Raw genomic sequence first — 17,243 nt, 5'->3', positions numbered from 1 at the left:
CGATTGATGTCATGATTCGATGCCTGCGTCATGATACGTAGAATCGATGCATCCGTCCACCCCTGGTTTCTTTAACGTCAACATTTAAAGGACACGTAAAAATAATGCTGAATACTGTATTAATCTGCAGCTGTCGGTCACCTCTGAAATGAAATGGCACTAAAGAGACGACACTTGCACTCGTTGCCTCTGCGCTTATTTTTTTTTAATAATCAACAGTGGCAAGTGGCTTTGTCATGCCAGCCATGTTTAAAATCAATAATAAACTAACACGCTCACGCGTAATGGCCATAAACAAGTTTATGGCGGGGCATCAAGCGACGAGGCACTTAATTGAGTCCTTAATTGCATTATTTACCAAAATATTGCCTTCCTAAACCTCACAGATGATGTCCTTGGGTGAGTATGATAATGAGCAAAACGTGCTTTTGCATCCGTTTTATGCAGGTGTTTACAGAATTGTTATTGTGCATAATGCTACTGCAATGTCTTCTTCCCAGCAGGTGAAGCACAATGCATGTCACATTTCCATCCTGTCAATTACACCGCTGCAGTGCCATCTGCTGTTACACATGGAACATGCAGGGTTACTGCCGGAATCCATGTGGAAACTATCTTGCAGCCGTGGGACAAAAAATTGGTAACAAATAACTTACATAGAACTATATTATGTACAGGCCGTTTGTCAATCCGTTGCTGAACGAGTGCCTCGTCACAACGTGTCGATCGTCCAATGCTTCCCATGCCGGTAGTTGTGGGTGATTTGATTTAGTGTGCTGATCTTAAAGGTGCATTGAAAAATTATAATACTCCTATTGATGCTCCTGCTGTTGCGGAGTGGCTCATGCAGCCAGCTATGGCTGCAAGGTTTTGGTAGTACATGTTTATGCCATTTATTGTGAAAATTCCGTCACAGTTCCTATAATTGCTTTTTCATTGCTTTCATGGCTTTATTTTGGTGATTTAGAAAAGTGTATTGGTTTAGCCATGTTTGTTGTAGTACAGAGTTAGACTGATGGCCTTAATCTAAGTTGTCTTATGGTTGTTGTTGTTTGACTTGCATCCCACTGGGATTTTTGCACACAGCGTTGATGTACGGTGCTTTTCTGCAATATTTTGCTGTCTTTTCTTGGATTTTCTGTTTGCACTTAGTCACATATTCACTTTAAGATGTTTTATTGTTCATGGTTTTGTTTTTTGTTTGTTGCGGTTGCACCCGATTCAAGAGCCGAATGGCTCACAGGGCTACACCTAATAAATGAAACTTGAACTTGAGAGCGAGAAGTGATGACGCTGGGGCGTAGCAGAGCGCTATGAAGTTCGCTACACTGCCCTCTGCGGACAACATAGCCCCACAGCAGCCTGCAACGCCTCTTCGTATTCCTTCTGGTCGACCCGAGCACACTTACCCAGGCTCAAACATGCTTAGCATCTGAGGTCTGATGGGATTGGACGAATTTTGGGGGATTTGGTTATCAATGAGTAATTATTGCTCTAGATTTGAAGCTTTCGTGACTGCAAGGATTCATACTCTTCGGGTTTTTTCGGTAAAGTCAAAAAGGAATTTTTATTATGATTTTATTATTTTTACCTACGTGACTTTACCGAAAAAACCGAAGATTATGAGTAATTATTGTATTACTAATTAGTAATTACTGTATTACCCATAGCCCTCTACAACAGCGCGTAATGAGTGTGTCTACTTAGAAACTGTTTTGCATTGAACGAATCCCCCTGTTGGTGGAGAGCTGTTTTCCATAACATATAGCCAACTTACATATTTGTTCCACGAGTTCGACTCAGCTGATGAGATCCTGAAGGTCAAAACCTGTATAGTGTTTGTTTGCTTCTACAAATGTTTCTGGGAAATATTGGTCCAGAAGTCCAAAAGACTGGTGGACTAAAATGTTATTTCCATCAATTTTGCGTGGCGAAACAGACTTATGTTTACATATTTAATACCAGTTTCAAGCAACATAAATTTAGAACCACATTTTTAAGATGCGGTTAATGAAAATTAATTAATGTGGTCACCTTTTAAGTTATTATCACACTTAAATACGATCTACGATTCATGACCTTTAAAAAAAAATAGGATTTCAAAGCTCAAGTGGTATCAAAATGTAAATGCCATGACCTTCCATTGAGTTAAATGTTCTGTTGAATGTTCGGAACTGGAATCATTCATGAAGATTCAGCTAAAATCGCAATTTGTGTTCTGGTTGTGGTTGAATTATCAAACTTTTCTGGATAATATAAACTTACTCTGTCTCTCGATTTAAAGCTTTCGTGACTGCAGGGATTCATCTTCTTGGTTCTTTCGGTAAAGTCACGTAGAAGCAGCCGTCCTCAGGTGAGGATGGCTGCTTGCGTTGTGGCCGAAACGTCGTGAGAATTATTTGATTATGTTTTATTTGTATTATTTTATTACTTCCCTTCTACGTGACTTTACCGAAAGAACCAAGAAGATTACTCTGTCTCCATTATGAGATCACATGTCTCCGGGCTGCCCTGTGAGCATACACCAACATTACACAAATTAAAATGTTTTGGCTAGAGACGAAGGGAACAATTAGGGTACATTTCATAATAGCCTCCTTTTTTGCATATATTTACAATCAGATCTTAGTCATTTCAGCAGTCTGCCAGTCTTTGACCATAAAATATATACGAGGCAGATTTGTACTGTAGTCAATAATACGAACATATACCAGCAGAGACGTCACCAGGAATTGCAATGCTTGACAGAGATGAGGAGTTTTTTTATGCTGCGACCTAAATTGCATCATATAATGTGATTAATTTTGGCTGTGGAATTGTAAAAAAAAGTGCCTTTAATCAAATATGTAGCATCTTTCGGTATCTGATCATTGGGGTTCAGGATGTTCTGTGATTTGTCAGTCAATCTCATGATTAGCTCATGGGAAAAAATCACAAATATCAACTTCCCTTTCAATACTAGTATTGCTTTGCTGATGTGCTATGTTGTTTGTCCATTCTCATTTACAACCATTTCAACTGCATAATATTGAAATGAGCAAAAATTGTGTTTTATTTGCTGCAAGTCATGAACTTGCAGCCCAAACCATATACTAAACATAAGCACGATATTAGTAAATTCTAAACTGTACTAGTGTACTTAATGGATTGCCAGCGCCCTTGCAATCGCTTGCCATGTCACGGCATGACATAAAATGTCGTTGTTAATATTATTACTATTGTTGAGGTCTGATGAAAATATATCAGGGCTGAAACTGCCTCATTCATCAGTAGTTACGTAATACATTATTTGTGGCATTATACTCCCCCTTCCAAATTAAAACATAATGGGGAATATATCATTAAGCTCTGTAGGCAGACTTTTGGCAATGAACAAAGGGGATGAGCATTAACAAACACGGCACACGCATTGCACTGTGGCTGCATAATTGTCACTTACACATTGAGAGTCGAAATAAATATTTAAACACCTAGATCATTTATTTATGTGCTCAGCGTACAACTCACATGATTCCTGTAACAGTGAATTGACGTTGCTGACAACAAGATGGCTTCATGTCCAATTCAACATTGTTTTTGCCTTTTGAATTCTTCATTGTCATTGTGTCCCAGAACAACAGTGACAGCTGTAGAGCAATAATATACTTCTCATTTAAATGAAACAGTCCTGCAGCCAATTGTTGTGCAGTAACCCTCAGCCTAAACACAAGCCCTATGCATTCACGTTTTCCCCATACGTGGTTATGTCACGTCTATTAAAGTGTCGGTTACCACAGCTGCCTCATGGACTACAAAGCCCTTGTTTTGGTTTTGGACTGATTGTGGGTAGCAGTATTTTTCAGAGCCACCGTTATCAATGTGGGTCTGGATCAGACTTAATCTGAGGGTGCAGGGGTGATCCACTAATTGTATTTAAATTGCCTACACCTTTGATTAGCATGGTTGGCTCCATACAAAAATGCATTACCACTAGTCACTGCTTTTAGCAAACTGCAGCTTGAGAGTTCATAGGAAAGAGGCAGCGGTTATGTCATGTCTTGTTTCTCTTATGATTCCATCATGAACATGTGCTCCAGCATGGAGGAAATTTGGGCTGAGCTTTCCACACTTGATCAGAAATGCGTGGGTTCATTTATTGGATGGTCAACTCAACACATTAACCTCTTGGGTCAATAAATATGTACTACTTCGTGGGAAGTCTCATCTTGGTCACCTTAAGGAAAGACTCGCTCAGTTCATAATTTGGTCACGTGGGATTTCCAATCGTTGGCTCAGGGCACAGCCCAGTGCTGATTTGAACAGGGAGACAACTTTTATATGATAAGCCTGAATAACGCAAAATGTGTGCACTTTGATGTGCAACGTACAAAATGCGCTGCTCACAGTTGGGCAAGTATGTGGTTTTAAAAACGCAGTAAATTATAGTCTCTGCTGACTCGGTGATAACGACTGAACATAAAAATCCCAGAAAAAATGTGCAGGTGTGTTACATTTTCTAAAATTCAGCTCTAAAAGGACACATTGTTAGAGAGAATGGTTTGTGATTGAAGTACATTGAACAGTTGTTGGATTTTTAAATGAAAAGCAATTGTATGTACGCTCAGTGTAAGTGAAGAACATTCGCCTTATCAGCTTCCACCTTCATGTGGTACACCCCGAAAATAAACACTTGTACAGTCCCGTTTCTTTTCATGGATTGTCAGCAACGCTAGCTGCTATGAACATTTGCACAAAATACCTGAAGTGGGTGACGATGAAGACAGTGTTGAAATATATAGCGCTATTCTACTGAGAGAATGGACCCTGCCAAGGGGACACCAACAGAGGTGAGTGCTGGCTCACGTTCTCGTGTGAGCGTGGAGACACCTTACTTTTTATCTATCATCATCACCAGCCCCCATGGTCCAACGACAACCAACCCATCAACCAAGATATCGACACTGTACCTCGTTGCCTTATCAAGTCTCAATGTGGATGTCCAGATTATATACATCATTCAAGACCCACACATTGCACTGCCAGGTTTTGACACTCCTCCAAGACTCTGGTATAACCATCAACTTTGACATTCCTCCAAGACCCTGGTGTAACCATCAACCGCATCAAAACATCAACAGATCGATGTGCGCATTTCCTTCATTAATATAAAGTTAAAGAGAAGCCACAGTGAAATTGTGGCCATGCAACTCACACTAAGAACTATATAGTAAACCACTATAGCCTGTGCTCCTTCAATATAGGAATAGCAAAACTACCTCGAAATTGGCATTGAGTATACCGACATGTGCAGGTATAGAGAATCAGCCATGGTCTGTACACTGCTGGATGAAGGCCTTCCCAAGCCTCCGATGATGTAGCAGTCCATCCAGCACCTGCACACTCCATCTCCTAGGTGAATGTCCTCTAGGACCTGTTTCATTCTTCAACAATGTACGAGGTACAAGGTACATTGTTGAAATCTGTGTCATTCTGTAGCTGTCACTCGGTTATTGTTTTTGAGCGTAAGCCATCATCCGTTCTGCTGACTGATCTGCCAAAGCCTAAATAGTTTGGATGATGGCATTAACCCTGCACCTCCGATTAGCACAGTTGGCTATGTACGGCGCAAAATAAGTTCAACATAGAGTACATACACACATTCTCGAATCCACGTGTTCCTATTTATGTCTTTCAATGCAATTCCAAGCACGCATCTCTTCATGCTTCTTTGCACTTTTCAGTTTTTGTTCTAAAATTTCCATTAATTACCATGTTTATGAACCATATATCATTGCAGGTAGTATGCACTGATAAACATTTAAAAAATTATCTTCTTTAGATACAGTGCTATGTTAATTTTCAATATCAAGTTCAGTTTTTCCAAAAGCCAGAGGTGGGACAAAGTCATTGTTATGCAAGTCCAAGTCGAGTTGCAAGTCATCAAATTCATGACTCGAGTCTGACTCGAGTCCAAGTCACATGACTCGAGTCCACATCTCATAGGTGGGACAAAGTCATTGTTATGCAAGTCCAAGTCGAGTCGCAAGTCATCAAATTCATGACTCGAGTCTGACTCGAGTCCAAGTCACATGACTCGAGTCCACACCTCTGCCAAAAGCACTCTAACCTGCTCTCGGCCATCTTTTTACTTGATACTTTTACTCCAGGTCTACTGTCAGTAACTGTCCAAGGTACATATCTTCCGACTTTTTTTTTCCAGCTGTGACAAATATATTCATATATCTCCAGCAAATATTTTAATTTCTTTACTGTGCCTCACCTAGATGATGTTTGTTTTGCTCATTTGAGCTTTGGTCCAACTTTGTAGCCTTCTTTGTGAGGTGCTTAACTAATTCCTATAGTTAATTTCTAGTAGATGCTATAATCACAATGTCAGTTGGAAATCTGAGATGGTTAATGTATTCGCCATTAACCTTTATGCCTTTGTTTCTCCAATCCAGTTTTCAGAAAACATCTTCTAACGTCTCTGTAAATAACTTTAAAGAATGCGTGTTAGTTTGCCCCCCCTTTTAATGTGTATGTTGGTATGTTCTTAATATAATATTAGAGTGGGCATTACATGTTAGTAAATTGATTTTATTATTTATAAGTCTTGGCACAATGGTTATTGACATTCATTGGTTTTTCGAGAATATGATTTAAAACAACAACATAATAATAATGACCTTTATTTTCACAGGAAAGTCAGTGAGCTTGAAGGTTCTTTTTCATGAGTGCCTTGCAATTGCACAAGATGGAGAAATCATGCTTACGAGAGGGTAACATTCAAAGCTGCATGCTGATGGACTAAATAATTGCTGGAATCAATTATCCATTACTAGCCACCTTTCAAGTCAAGCCTACAATCCCAGACAGTCTCCCATTCACGTTCTACCCAGGATTCACCTTGCCGAGGTTCTGACATCTTATCATATGTTTTTTTTTACGTTATTTAACCAAAAATTGGATAGGCCACTTTGTGGAGAATTAAGTCATTGTCCAACTGAAAGAGTAACTATCACCATAAGAGTTCACATTTCTTAAAATGGACCTTCATGGCATTTTAATTATAGACAATATTGAACATTATTCGTAAAATGTACAGCTGTGGAATCTGGTGGATGAGGGCAGCAGAGGGGGGCATGCAGTGATACAGTGGTTAGCGTACTGCACCATCAACTCAGCTACCTGACTTCGATTCCCGGAAAAGACAACATTGAAATTGTATCTGACCAGCAGAGTGAAGTATGGTCAAACAAATCCCCATGACTGATATGACAAGGGAGGTCTTCATCCAGCAGTGGTTTGACAACGCTTTTTAATTATTTTGTCAGTACATGTGCATACCTAAATGTATGTTTTAATTCTAGATTTGAAGCTTTCGTGGCATCTTATCATATAATATTTTTTGTAAATGTATGTGTTTGATTCCCAGATAAACTAATAATCCCAAAGTATGCATGAAGGGGTGCATTCTGGGAATAACATCGAGAGACAGAAAGACAAATACATGGATCATGGACGAAATGCAATTACAGACATGTTTAAGGGATGATGGCCGATGAATGAGATTTGTGATGAATTGCCAGTCAAAGGAGGGAATACGCCTGAGAGGACGGCCACCATAGAGATGAGATTATGAGATCAACTCATGTGCATGAGCAGGACGTTGGGAATACCAAGGGTGTGGGGAAGAATGGAGGTGACATGGAATGGCCTCCATCCAATCATGGATATATGGCTGATGATGATTATACGTGCATCTGGCAGTGACAGACACTGTCATCCTGTATATATTTTAATTTTTTTTTAAATGTATGACCTTGCTGCTTGATATGGCAAAACAGTTGCTTAGGCCGCTGTATGTATGTTGAACTTCTTTCGCACTGTACGTAGCCAATCGTGCTCATTGGAGGTAAGGACAAAAGAAGCTGCTGACGGAAGATCCTTCACTCAAGGGAGCTCTCATGAGCACCTCTAAAAGGGCATTTGCCCTACTCTTTCATGCTGGACAGAAGTCTTGGAAGCCACAGGAGTACCCACACTTTACCCCATCAAACACAACCTTCCGATCGACTAACTGTGGCGCACCCATTTATACTGCTGAAAGTAATATCAAAAGGTTCTTAAAATGTAATTTTGTTATTAAATTCAATTGCCATTTTTTGTTTTGTTTACAACTGTTGAATAGGTGTTGGTATTTATGCAGCAAACTGCTGCGTGATTTCTCGAATAAAAAATATAATTGAGAGTAAGACCACAAGGGGGAGCCCTACACTTACTGTGACATCTGAACTCCTCTGTCGGGTAGCTCGTGATTTAACATCCAGTCCCGCCATCAATACACTTATATTACCATTTAATTATTAACAAAGCTCCTACGCCTACAACCAAACAACTGCACCCTTCTGAAAAAAAAGACTTTGTAACTGATAAAAATGTCATTATTAAGAGTATCAATTTAAAGTGATGTTTTAGCCAGGGTTAGGGGCCGTCCATAAATGACGTCACGCGATTTTGGACGATTTTTGACCCCCCCCCCCCTTCGTCACACGGCGTCAAAAAAGTCAGATCCCCCCCCCCCTCAAATATGACGTCACAAAGCTCTGGCCCCCTCCCCCCAAAAATAAACACGCTTCAAATCGCTTTAAACTATTGTCATTGCAGTGCGTATTTAATGTGGCGCTGCACTCTGATGTTGTAGGAGAAAACATGTATTAAAACGTCTATTTAATTAAGTAGAACGTGTTGTCTACATTTATTTAAAGTTGCGCATTTTGATGTGACGTCACATTTATCAACCCCCCCCCCCTCGTCACACATCGTCACAAATGTCTGACCCCCCCCCCCAGGTGCGTGACGTCATTTATGGACGGCCCCTTATATCATGGTGGACTGTGTGCATTTTTTGTGACAAATAGAATGCGAAGTTTCTAGAATGTATCGTGGTCCAAGCCGTGATATATGCTTTATTGTAGCGATGTCCTCAATCTCGCTTTTCCCCATTGCAAGAAAAGTTTGTGCAATCGCAAGCTGTGCTTTATTGCTCAATACATTATCAGCAAAAAATACAGCACCTTTGGCTCCCCAGTGTTTCACAATAAACAATAAATGTTTTTACAAAAAAGAATGGTGAAAGTACATTTAATATTCATTGCCAAATAAGCGAATTTATCAGGACTGCAACAAGAGTATAATATGCTTTGCCATTAGTCATTCCGGACTTGCCAAAGGGATAGATTTCCCTTGATTTATTGATCCCTGATTAAGTTTCGCCGTGTGTTCTTGGAATGAATTAGGCCAAAGGCAGTGCAAGCTAATTCCCATCCTGCAGGTCATTTCAGATAAAACTGAACCGCATCATCATCTCATTTTCTCCATGGTTTGTGTGGGTGAGGTGACACAGAGACTTTTGAGCGAAGCTTTAAGCATTGCTTTACCAAGCCTCTTGTCTCCATTGCAGAATTTAATCACAACAAATTCATATCTGTGGGAAATGCAAATAAGTTACTTATAAAGTTCTAAAAACCTGAGAAGCTTTTTCACAACAATAAAACAAATGTTATCACTACAACACAACCATAAAAACACGAATTGACCATTATCTAGAATTTTGGTTACTTATGTAACCTGCCATCCTTTCCTTATTCCTGCATGAAAATAAAATGTTTTGCCATATTTCAGTAACATCTATCGTTCATTCAAGTTTCCACTGGAAGCCATTTAAAGAGCGGCCAGTGGGAAAACAAAGTACATTGTAGAGCCCCTTTGTGAAAACTGCTGGTTCAGGGCATGCCTCTCCTCGGCATGTGGGTCGTGGGCATTATTCGACCATTCTTCACCACGCTGCCCAGTGTGGGTTGGTGAAGGTGTTGGAGCATCGACATGGGAGCAAGGAAGAATAGGGTGGCCATGACTATTAACTGCACTGCCCTCTGCTGCCCACAACTCAGCACAACCCAATAGACACCTATAACAATCTGGTGTGCCCAAGGGTCACCTATCCGTGCACTATCCAGGCTTCACTTCTCAGATCTCCACGAGATCGAGTGCATTCCAGGTGATTTGATTCGGCGCACGTGACGAATCGGCGTTCTCTGCGAGTCTGAGGCACCTCACCTGGTGAAGAGGTAGATTGCGTAGACCATGGAGGACAAGCTCTGGACAAGCTGGGTAACCTCGCCACCACCATCGCGGCTGCTCAGCTTCTCTGTCTCCGCGTCGACGTCTGCTGTGAGCAGACGCAGCTCGAGCCCCAGCTTGGCGATCTTCACTTGCTCCTGCACGCGCACAGAGGTTTGGAGGTGGGAAATCGAACTCCGTGTTACCACTGCCTAAGGTGTTCGCGGTTGTGCTAATAGAGCACTCACTTGTGTTTAGGGCTGTACCGTCCGTTGTTTGGCGTGTTTAACGTTTCACTCCACGTGCCGGGAGCTCCTTCAGGAACGGAATAATAACCCTGCCTAGCTTCTGCGTTGACGTTATTGGGAAGATTTAGGGTGATTTGGTTAAATGCAGTTCCTGTAGATGATCCCAGTATGCAGTGAAACGTTGCACAGTATGCCACGTAAGACACGGTACACAACCTGATACCCACATTGCCTGTTGTGAATTATCAAGCCTGCGACCAAATTGCCTTAATGTTGTTGGATTCCAGAAGCTAAGCAGGTTTTGAGCCTGATGATTACTTGGATGGGTGACCACCGAGGCTTTCCAGGTGTTGTAGACATAAGGCTGCAAGGTGACCGACAGATTACAGTGTTGAGTGTTTCGTCATTGTATGTATGGGTTTTTTTTTCTGTATACATTACTCCGGTTTCTCCCCACATGCCAAACATTCCTGTGCAGGATCTTCCTGAAGTAATATCATTGAGCGTTCCCTGGTTAAATCATATAATTGCTATAATATGGTAATGAGGATGACCGTGATAACTCTTCCACGTGTCTGCAAAGTTGTTAAACTATAGAGTGAGCCGAAAGTCCTCATTTGTACATGTGCTCCAACCGCCCCCTGGAAGGAGACTTCCGAGGCCACAGATTCCTTTTCTACTGGCCCCTGGCTAAATTTGTACAAAAAAATCCAATATAGATTAATTGATATCCTTTGGAGCGCACTCAGATAACCGTGCCTCTTTTTCAAGGGAGAAATTAGTAAATGCGTGGAAAACCAATTTCATAACAGCATCCATTGGGATGGTTGTCTTTAGTATCTAGATGACTGCACTTTTTTAATATAGGGAATTCAGTGTCATTTCAGTCTGTGCAGAGGGAAAATAACGTCACAGAAAGGTTAGGGCAAAAACAGCTGTCTGCAGTTGAAGAAAACATTGGACTCATGCCAGAAGGCCAAACTCCAAACTGCTTTCATCCAAATGTCAGCATTCTTGTATGAAAAAAGTGTGATAGGAAAAAAAAATCTATCATGCGAGTGTCTAACTCCTACTGTGAACTCTGCTATAAACGTTACATAATTGTTGTTGTTTGCGTTCATATACTTCAATGCCTGCAAACAATTACCTAACCTTGCGGAGGTGCCGTGGGATATTTAAATACGCACAAAGCAGGTAAGCCGGCAGGCACTCTATCGCGCTTCGACATGATGCCATTTGGCTTGCAGACACTCTTTCCAATGTGAGCAAGCTACAGTACTTTGCAAACCAGCCAACGCCATCCCCCCCTTCTCCACCTTGATCACTCTAACGGAATAAAATGACACGCAGACGCACCTGCTGGCGTTATTCCTCACTAATCTACCCGTGAAAATCGCTTACAATGTAACTGGACAAGCAAATTACTAGAAGCAGGATGGGATTTGTGCTGCAAGCATGTGACGGGAGATATGATCTCGAGCACTGTGCCAGGAGCATCTGGTCGTTGCCAGAACCCAGCAGCTGGTGGGTCTTGGTGTTCAGTTTTCCACTTTTTCTCTGCACAAGTTTGTGTGTCCATTACACACAACGTGCCGTGTATTCTGTCGCAGTATAACGCGCGGGAATTGTTACATAATTGTGTCATTTACTCAGTGTTTTGAAACGACGTATGTAACCCTGCAGTGCCCCGACAAAAAGCAACAGCGACAAACATGAACATGCTGGTATCTAGTATTCCATGCCTGTACAGTCACAATTCTGCAAACCTATGATAACATTCTCTCAATTGTAAACGATATTCATTTCAGAATAGGTTTTCCCCTTTTTTCTGGCAACAAAACAGGTGTTAAGATATTAAAATACCAAACTGAGACCTTTTACAAGGAATCCTGTCTGCATTAACCACGATACTTGTGGTCAGAATGCAAACAAAAAACATACTCTGATAATATATGCATTGTCATTGAAACTGATTGGTCCACACCAGAGACAGCTTTCTTTCGAGCCTAGTCTCAAACGGTGTTTAGAGACACTAAAAGGCTTTTTGGCGTCCTCTGGTCTAGATATAAACTAAACATTTTTTTATTTTACCAGGTAAAGCCCACTGAGCTATATAGCTATTTTTCAGAAGCTACCTGGCCACAAATGATAGGGAAACAAAGTGGCTCATGTGAAAATGTATCGCAGCCAAATTACTCTAAACACATGAATCGAAATGTGGAAGGAAAAACCAGAGAACCTGGAGAAAAATCCACGCGACCAAGGGGAGAACACTTAAACTCCAAATATACAGGCGTCAGGGTCGGGATCGAACCCACAACCTCCTGCATACCAGGTGAGGTAGTTAACATCTTGCCACTGCGGTACCCCTCCCTGTACACTCATTTTTCTTGTCATCATCCCTTTTGGCAAGCCCACTTTACTAACAGTTTGAATTACAACATTAACTTGTGTCTTTAAATGTAATTCCAGGCATTCAACCCTCAACACGCTTACGTGGACTATTCAGTTTTTGTATTAAAAAAAAAATGTGTGCAGCATTGCATTTTCAAAGTACGAGTAAAAATACCTCTGCATCCAGCTTCACTGGCTTGACTGGCTTGAGGTTTGAGCTGTGTTTCTAGAATCGGACACGTAAAGATGTCAGCACTTCAAAAGAGGTCTCTCATTTCGTTGTGACACTGAGGTCGTAGTGTCAGGGGTCAGGGCAGGGGTCGGCAAACTGTGGCTCCGGAGCCTGATGCGACTTTTTAAGGACCGCTTTGTGATGCTATTTATTAAGGAACCACCATCTCGTATTCACATTGCGTTGTGGTCCTTGATACAATTTTATATTTTTTTACCGAATAAAAAAAGGCTCTTTTTGTTATTTTGGTTGCAGACCCCTGGGTTACGGGAACCGTGACAAATTCAACATCTATCACAAAGCCCTAAACAGTAACATATTATAAGCAGAGTCACGTCAAAAAAGTCAAAGTATTTCCCCATCAAATGTGCATTAGATATTGCTCATCCCCAAATATGGCCCAGAACCAGTCATGGATATTCCACACTCCTATGGTGGGCACCAGTCGCACCATAGGACAAACACTATTGAATTCCCACACAAAGCTACCACAGAGGAATGAAGGGCTGAGTCCACCCTGCAACTGGGATGTGCACTCGCAACCATCTTGAATTGGGATCATGTGCTGTACAATCAGCTGATTCTGGCCTACTCATCATTCCATAGACAAGACCGTTCTATGGGAGACAGAGCTTTCTGCAGCCAGATTGTGGAATACCCTTCCTTGGTCCATTAGGAATCACAACTCACATACTTGTACAGGCATTCCTTGTAACTTAAAATGTTAAAACCACTGTGGTCGTCTGATTGGATTACTCTGTAATTATTATTCGCTTTCATCATAGTTCTTCATTTTATTGGAATTTCGAGAGTAGTCATTGATATTACCAACTTTTGATTTCACTTAGATTGTATCTATACTTGTGAGTGTAGTTTTATTTTTATGTACAGCGCTTTGAGAAACTTCAATATGAAAGGCGCTTTATAAAATAGAGGTTATTATTACGATGCCATTACAATACAATTTGGTTTCATATATATAAATAAAACTGTATCTCAAGATGCCACACAGGACAGTCGTGGAACATGGACATTGTTAGGTTATTTTATATAGAGTATGAGACATTCAAAGGAAGAGGAAAAGCAGAAAGTCTTGTGCCTGAACTTGAACAGGTTCAGGGAATGGACAGCACGTACGACTGAGGAAAGAGAATTCCAGATGATGGGGCAGCAGAGCAGAAAGGGTGACTTCTCACTGAGTGAATGTTGAGGTAGGGGAGTGCGTGGAGGGTAGTAGAGCGAGGTAACAGAGTAGAGCTAGGCAGGGGCACTGTGGGTCCAGCCAGAGTGCCATCTGGCTTTTGAGAAATAAGTCTCCAATTCAGCAACAGGTCAGCGAAGAATCGCTTCATGAGAGGAATGAGGGGGGCGGCGTGAGTTTAACAGTAAACGCGTGACAGAGAGTGCGAGTAATGAGCTAATGACGCCAGCGACATGTCATGTGAACACTGCTCGGGGTCTTGTGCGCTCAGATGTGGAATTGCTCAACATTTCAATTTTAACGAAGCATAATAAAAACTAACGCAGAAGCAAGAAGGCAGCAAATAAATGCTGCAGTGTATATTTTTCTTATGGATTGGTTATTCACAATGGAATCAAATGTATGGAATAGCAAAGGTGAAGCGGAAGGACGAGTGAAAGAAAAACATAAAACGACAAAACTCACCCCTGGCCGCGGCAGTGACAGGTATGTGCGTTTGTCACCTGAAGGAAATAAACACTCATTAGAATTTAAGTTAAACGTTGCAGGGAGATTCGCGTAGTCTAATTTAGCAATCACTTTCACAAAGCAGGGCATTTCATATAAATCATAAATCTATTAAATGAGCATGCATAACAATACAACAGCATGTCCATGTGCAAATCTGCCATAAAATATGGTAAAATGTAAGCACAGTAGTATTTCCAACACACTTGTTAAATTACGTAAAGCGGCTAGGTGCTAATTTCTTTGCCATGTAACATTACACAGCTGGGCGATGCCCACATAAGCAAGGAAAATTGCTCTGATATTTTCTCCAAATTGTGAAACAGTGGATGTTTTCATCCCCCCCCCCCAAGCCGCATTAGAATACAAATGTAAGGCGCTACACATAATCGTGAACGTGCCACTAAAAGGCTAAGCTGAGTGCACATTCATTTTAACAGAAAATGTTGTTGAATGTCAGGGTATCCAATTTACAGGTTAATGTACACAAAAAAGTATTTTGAATGCACATTTTGTAGCAGTATGGTGTGAACTCTCTTTAACCATACGCCTCGTTGTCTTTGTATGTGCAAAAAAAGACAAAGACCCCCCCCATCCCCCCCGTACAACCTTAACAGACTGTTGGGACAAGTGCTGTTTGTCAGCACCTTTTATATGTGCTCCGTCTCTTACACAGGCCACCATCTCCTTCTAGAACGCTCCCACTGCGCTCGGGTGGACACCTGCACGAGTCGGGATGCCCTCCTTCTGTTTGGAATTTCAAAAGCGGGTAACGAGGGGCCGGGAACGAGACGTGCACGGCGACACGGCTCGTACAGTGAGGCAATTACGGCCAGGGATCTCTAGTTCTGAAGGCGGTAGCGGCGGCGGTGGGCGCCACCGATCAATATGCCGATGACGACGATAGCGGGCCGCGTTAGGAAAAGGGCCCGATAATGAATGCGGAAATTTGCGGAAGATAAAGGAGCATCCTTTATTCTTCGCGCAAACCTTCCGAGATGAATGCCACCACGGCGCAATGGGGCTTATATCAAATTGTTAATTATGAGCTATGTGAAGCTGGTGCGTATCATGGCATCGGCCTCCAATGTCCTCAAGGATGTATTTGTGTAATTTTTATAGCAGTGTTTTTTTCATCTGAAATATTTGCCCATGAGGATAATCAGATTTCTTTTGATAATTGTTTTTATTTTAGGTGGGTGGAGGGTGAACACTCACTGGAGAGAGAAGTCACTGCGGATGTATCGAAAACTGGCTCAGCTGATAGCTTCACTAAAAGATTAAAACACCACGACACTGGATGTTTCACTAACTGTGCAGTTCCGTGTCCCTCTGATGCTAGACGAGTTTTAGTGTCAAGCTGGCTGCCAGATGCAATGGAGAACAGTGCAAAAAAATCACCAAGCAGGGCATGATACGTCAATCATGTGCCATTACACCGATTGTGAAAGCACCAGCTTGGTTTAATGTGCACTGTGGGCTCTTCGGTCTGCTTCACTCAAGAGCATTTAATAGGAATTGAAGCATCTGGTACTTTCACAAAGTCGTACCACTTAAAAGCAGAAGCACCACGGTCATACCACTTAAATAATGCCACTTTGCACAACTTAATTGAAAGGCAGTTCTCCTGCATGTCCTCTGTTGATGATCTAAAAAATATATATGTATTGTATATGTAATACATACATATGCAGGTACATTGTAACTTGTGTTCATATCAAACCATGGAACAGATAAAAATGCCATGTTTACAATTTTGTGTTGAAACCATCTTTAACGTCTTGAAAATAAACTGTATTCAATGCTCGTGTGTGATATGCACACGCGATCCGTACGGCCCAACTGTTTACTCCCAAGCGAGGGTCTACAAGGCTAGAGTGACAGCCTCTGAAAAGGCACGCACACAAACAGCCCTGAGCCGTGGTGTCAGGCGGTCAACAGGATAAGGTCATTTGTGATGGAGGCCCTTGGGTCAGGAGTGAGTGCCGTGGCATCTATTTGGATTCCCACCGTCTTATCAAGCGGATCGACACAAGGTGACAATGACACTAAAGGAAGAGACAAGACATTGCGATGCACAGTCAGTGGGGGGGCCCAACAGCTGGGACACAGCCCAAGGAACAACGACTGCAGAGGAAATTCCCAGTCCTTCAAACTTGTTTCCAAACGCCCCTTGGGCAAGTCATGTCATCTTCAAATGTTAATAGCCAATGCTTGCAGCGCTAACCCAACGCATAAGTAAACACAATGACTCTACAGTACCGTTATTTTATATAAACAGCATTATATAATTCATTACTATGCCGTGTACTTTCCAATGCGTAACAATTATATTTACTTCATATCTCAACAATAGACGGTTATTGATGAAGGGTACAAATACAAATTATTGAATAAAAATCATCCATAAAGACCATTTACCCAGGAATGCCTCATTAAGGTGTTTAGTAACATCTGTTTCAGTAGTGTTGGAAGATTGGTAGCCTGCGTTAATGATATTAATAGTATTTAAAAGTTACATTGCTTATTGTGTAGTATTTTAAAATGTAGAAATTAATGT

The 17,243-nt window shown here is 41.5% G+C and overlaps 1 protein-coding gene across 2 annotated transcripts in view; it reads right to left on the bottom strand.

Annotated features, from left to right (window-relative positions):
- CTNNAL1 (catenin alpha like 1) overlaps positions 1 to 17,243 on the bottom strand; it is a 109,020-nt gene that overhangs the window by 19,974 nt on the left and 71,803 nt on the right. For both annotated transcript variants that reach the window (XM_078607086.1, XM_078607095.1), the window contains exons 13-15: positions 14,642 to 14,679; positions 12,919 to 12,969; positions 10,099 to 10,259 (exon numbers count right to left, since the gene is read on the bottom strand). In XM_078607086.1, coding sequence (XP_078463212.1) covers positions 10,099 to 10,259; positions 12,919 to 12,969; positions 14,642 to 14,679 — 250 coding nt within the window. The remainder of the gene's footprint in view (positions 1 to 10,098; positions 10,260 to 12,918; positions 12,970 to 14,641; positions 14,680 to 17,243) is intronic.

The sequence above is a fragment of the Lampetra planeri genome, chromosome 2, assembly GCF_965212315.1.
Source record: "Lampetra planeri chromosome 2, kcLamPlan1.2.h2, whole genome shotgun sequence".
NCBI lineage: Eukaryota > Metazoa > Chordata > Hyperoartia > Petromyzontiformes > Petromyzontidae > Lampetra > Lampetra planeri.
The sequence above is the reverse complement of the archived record's forward strand: the minus strand, read 5'-3'. Positions and strand labels throughout refer to the sequence as shown.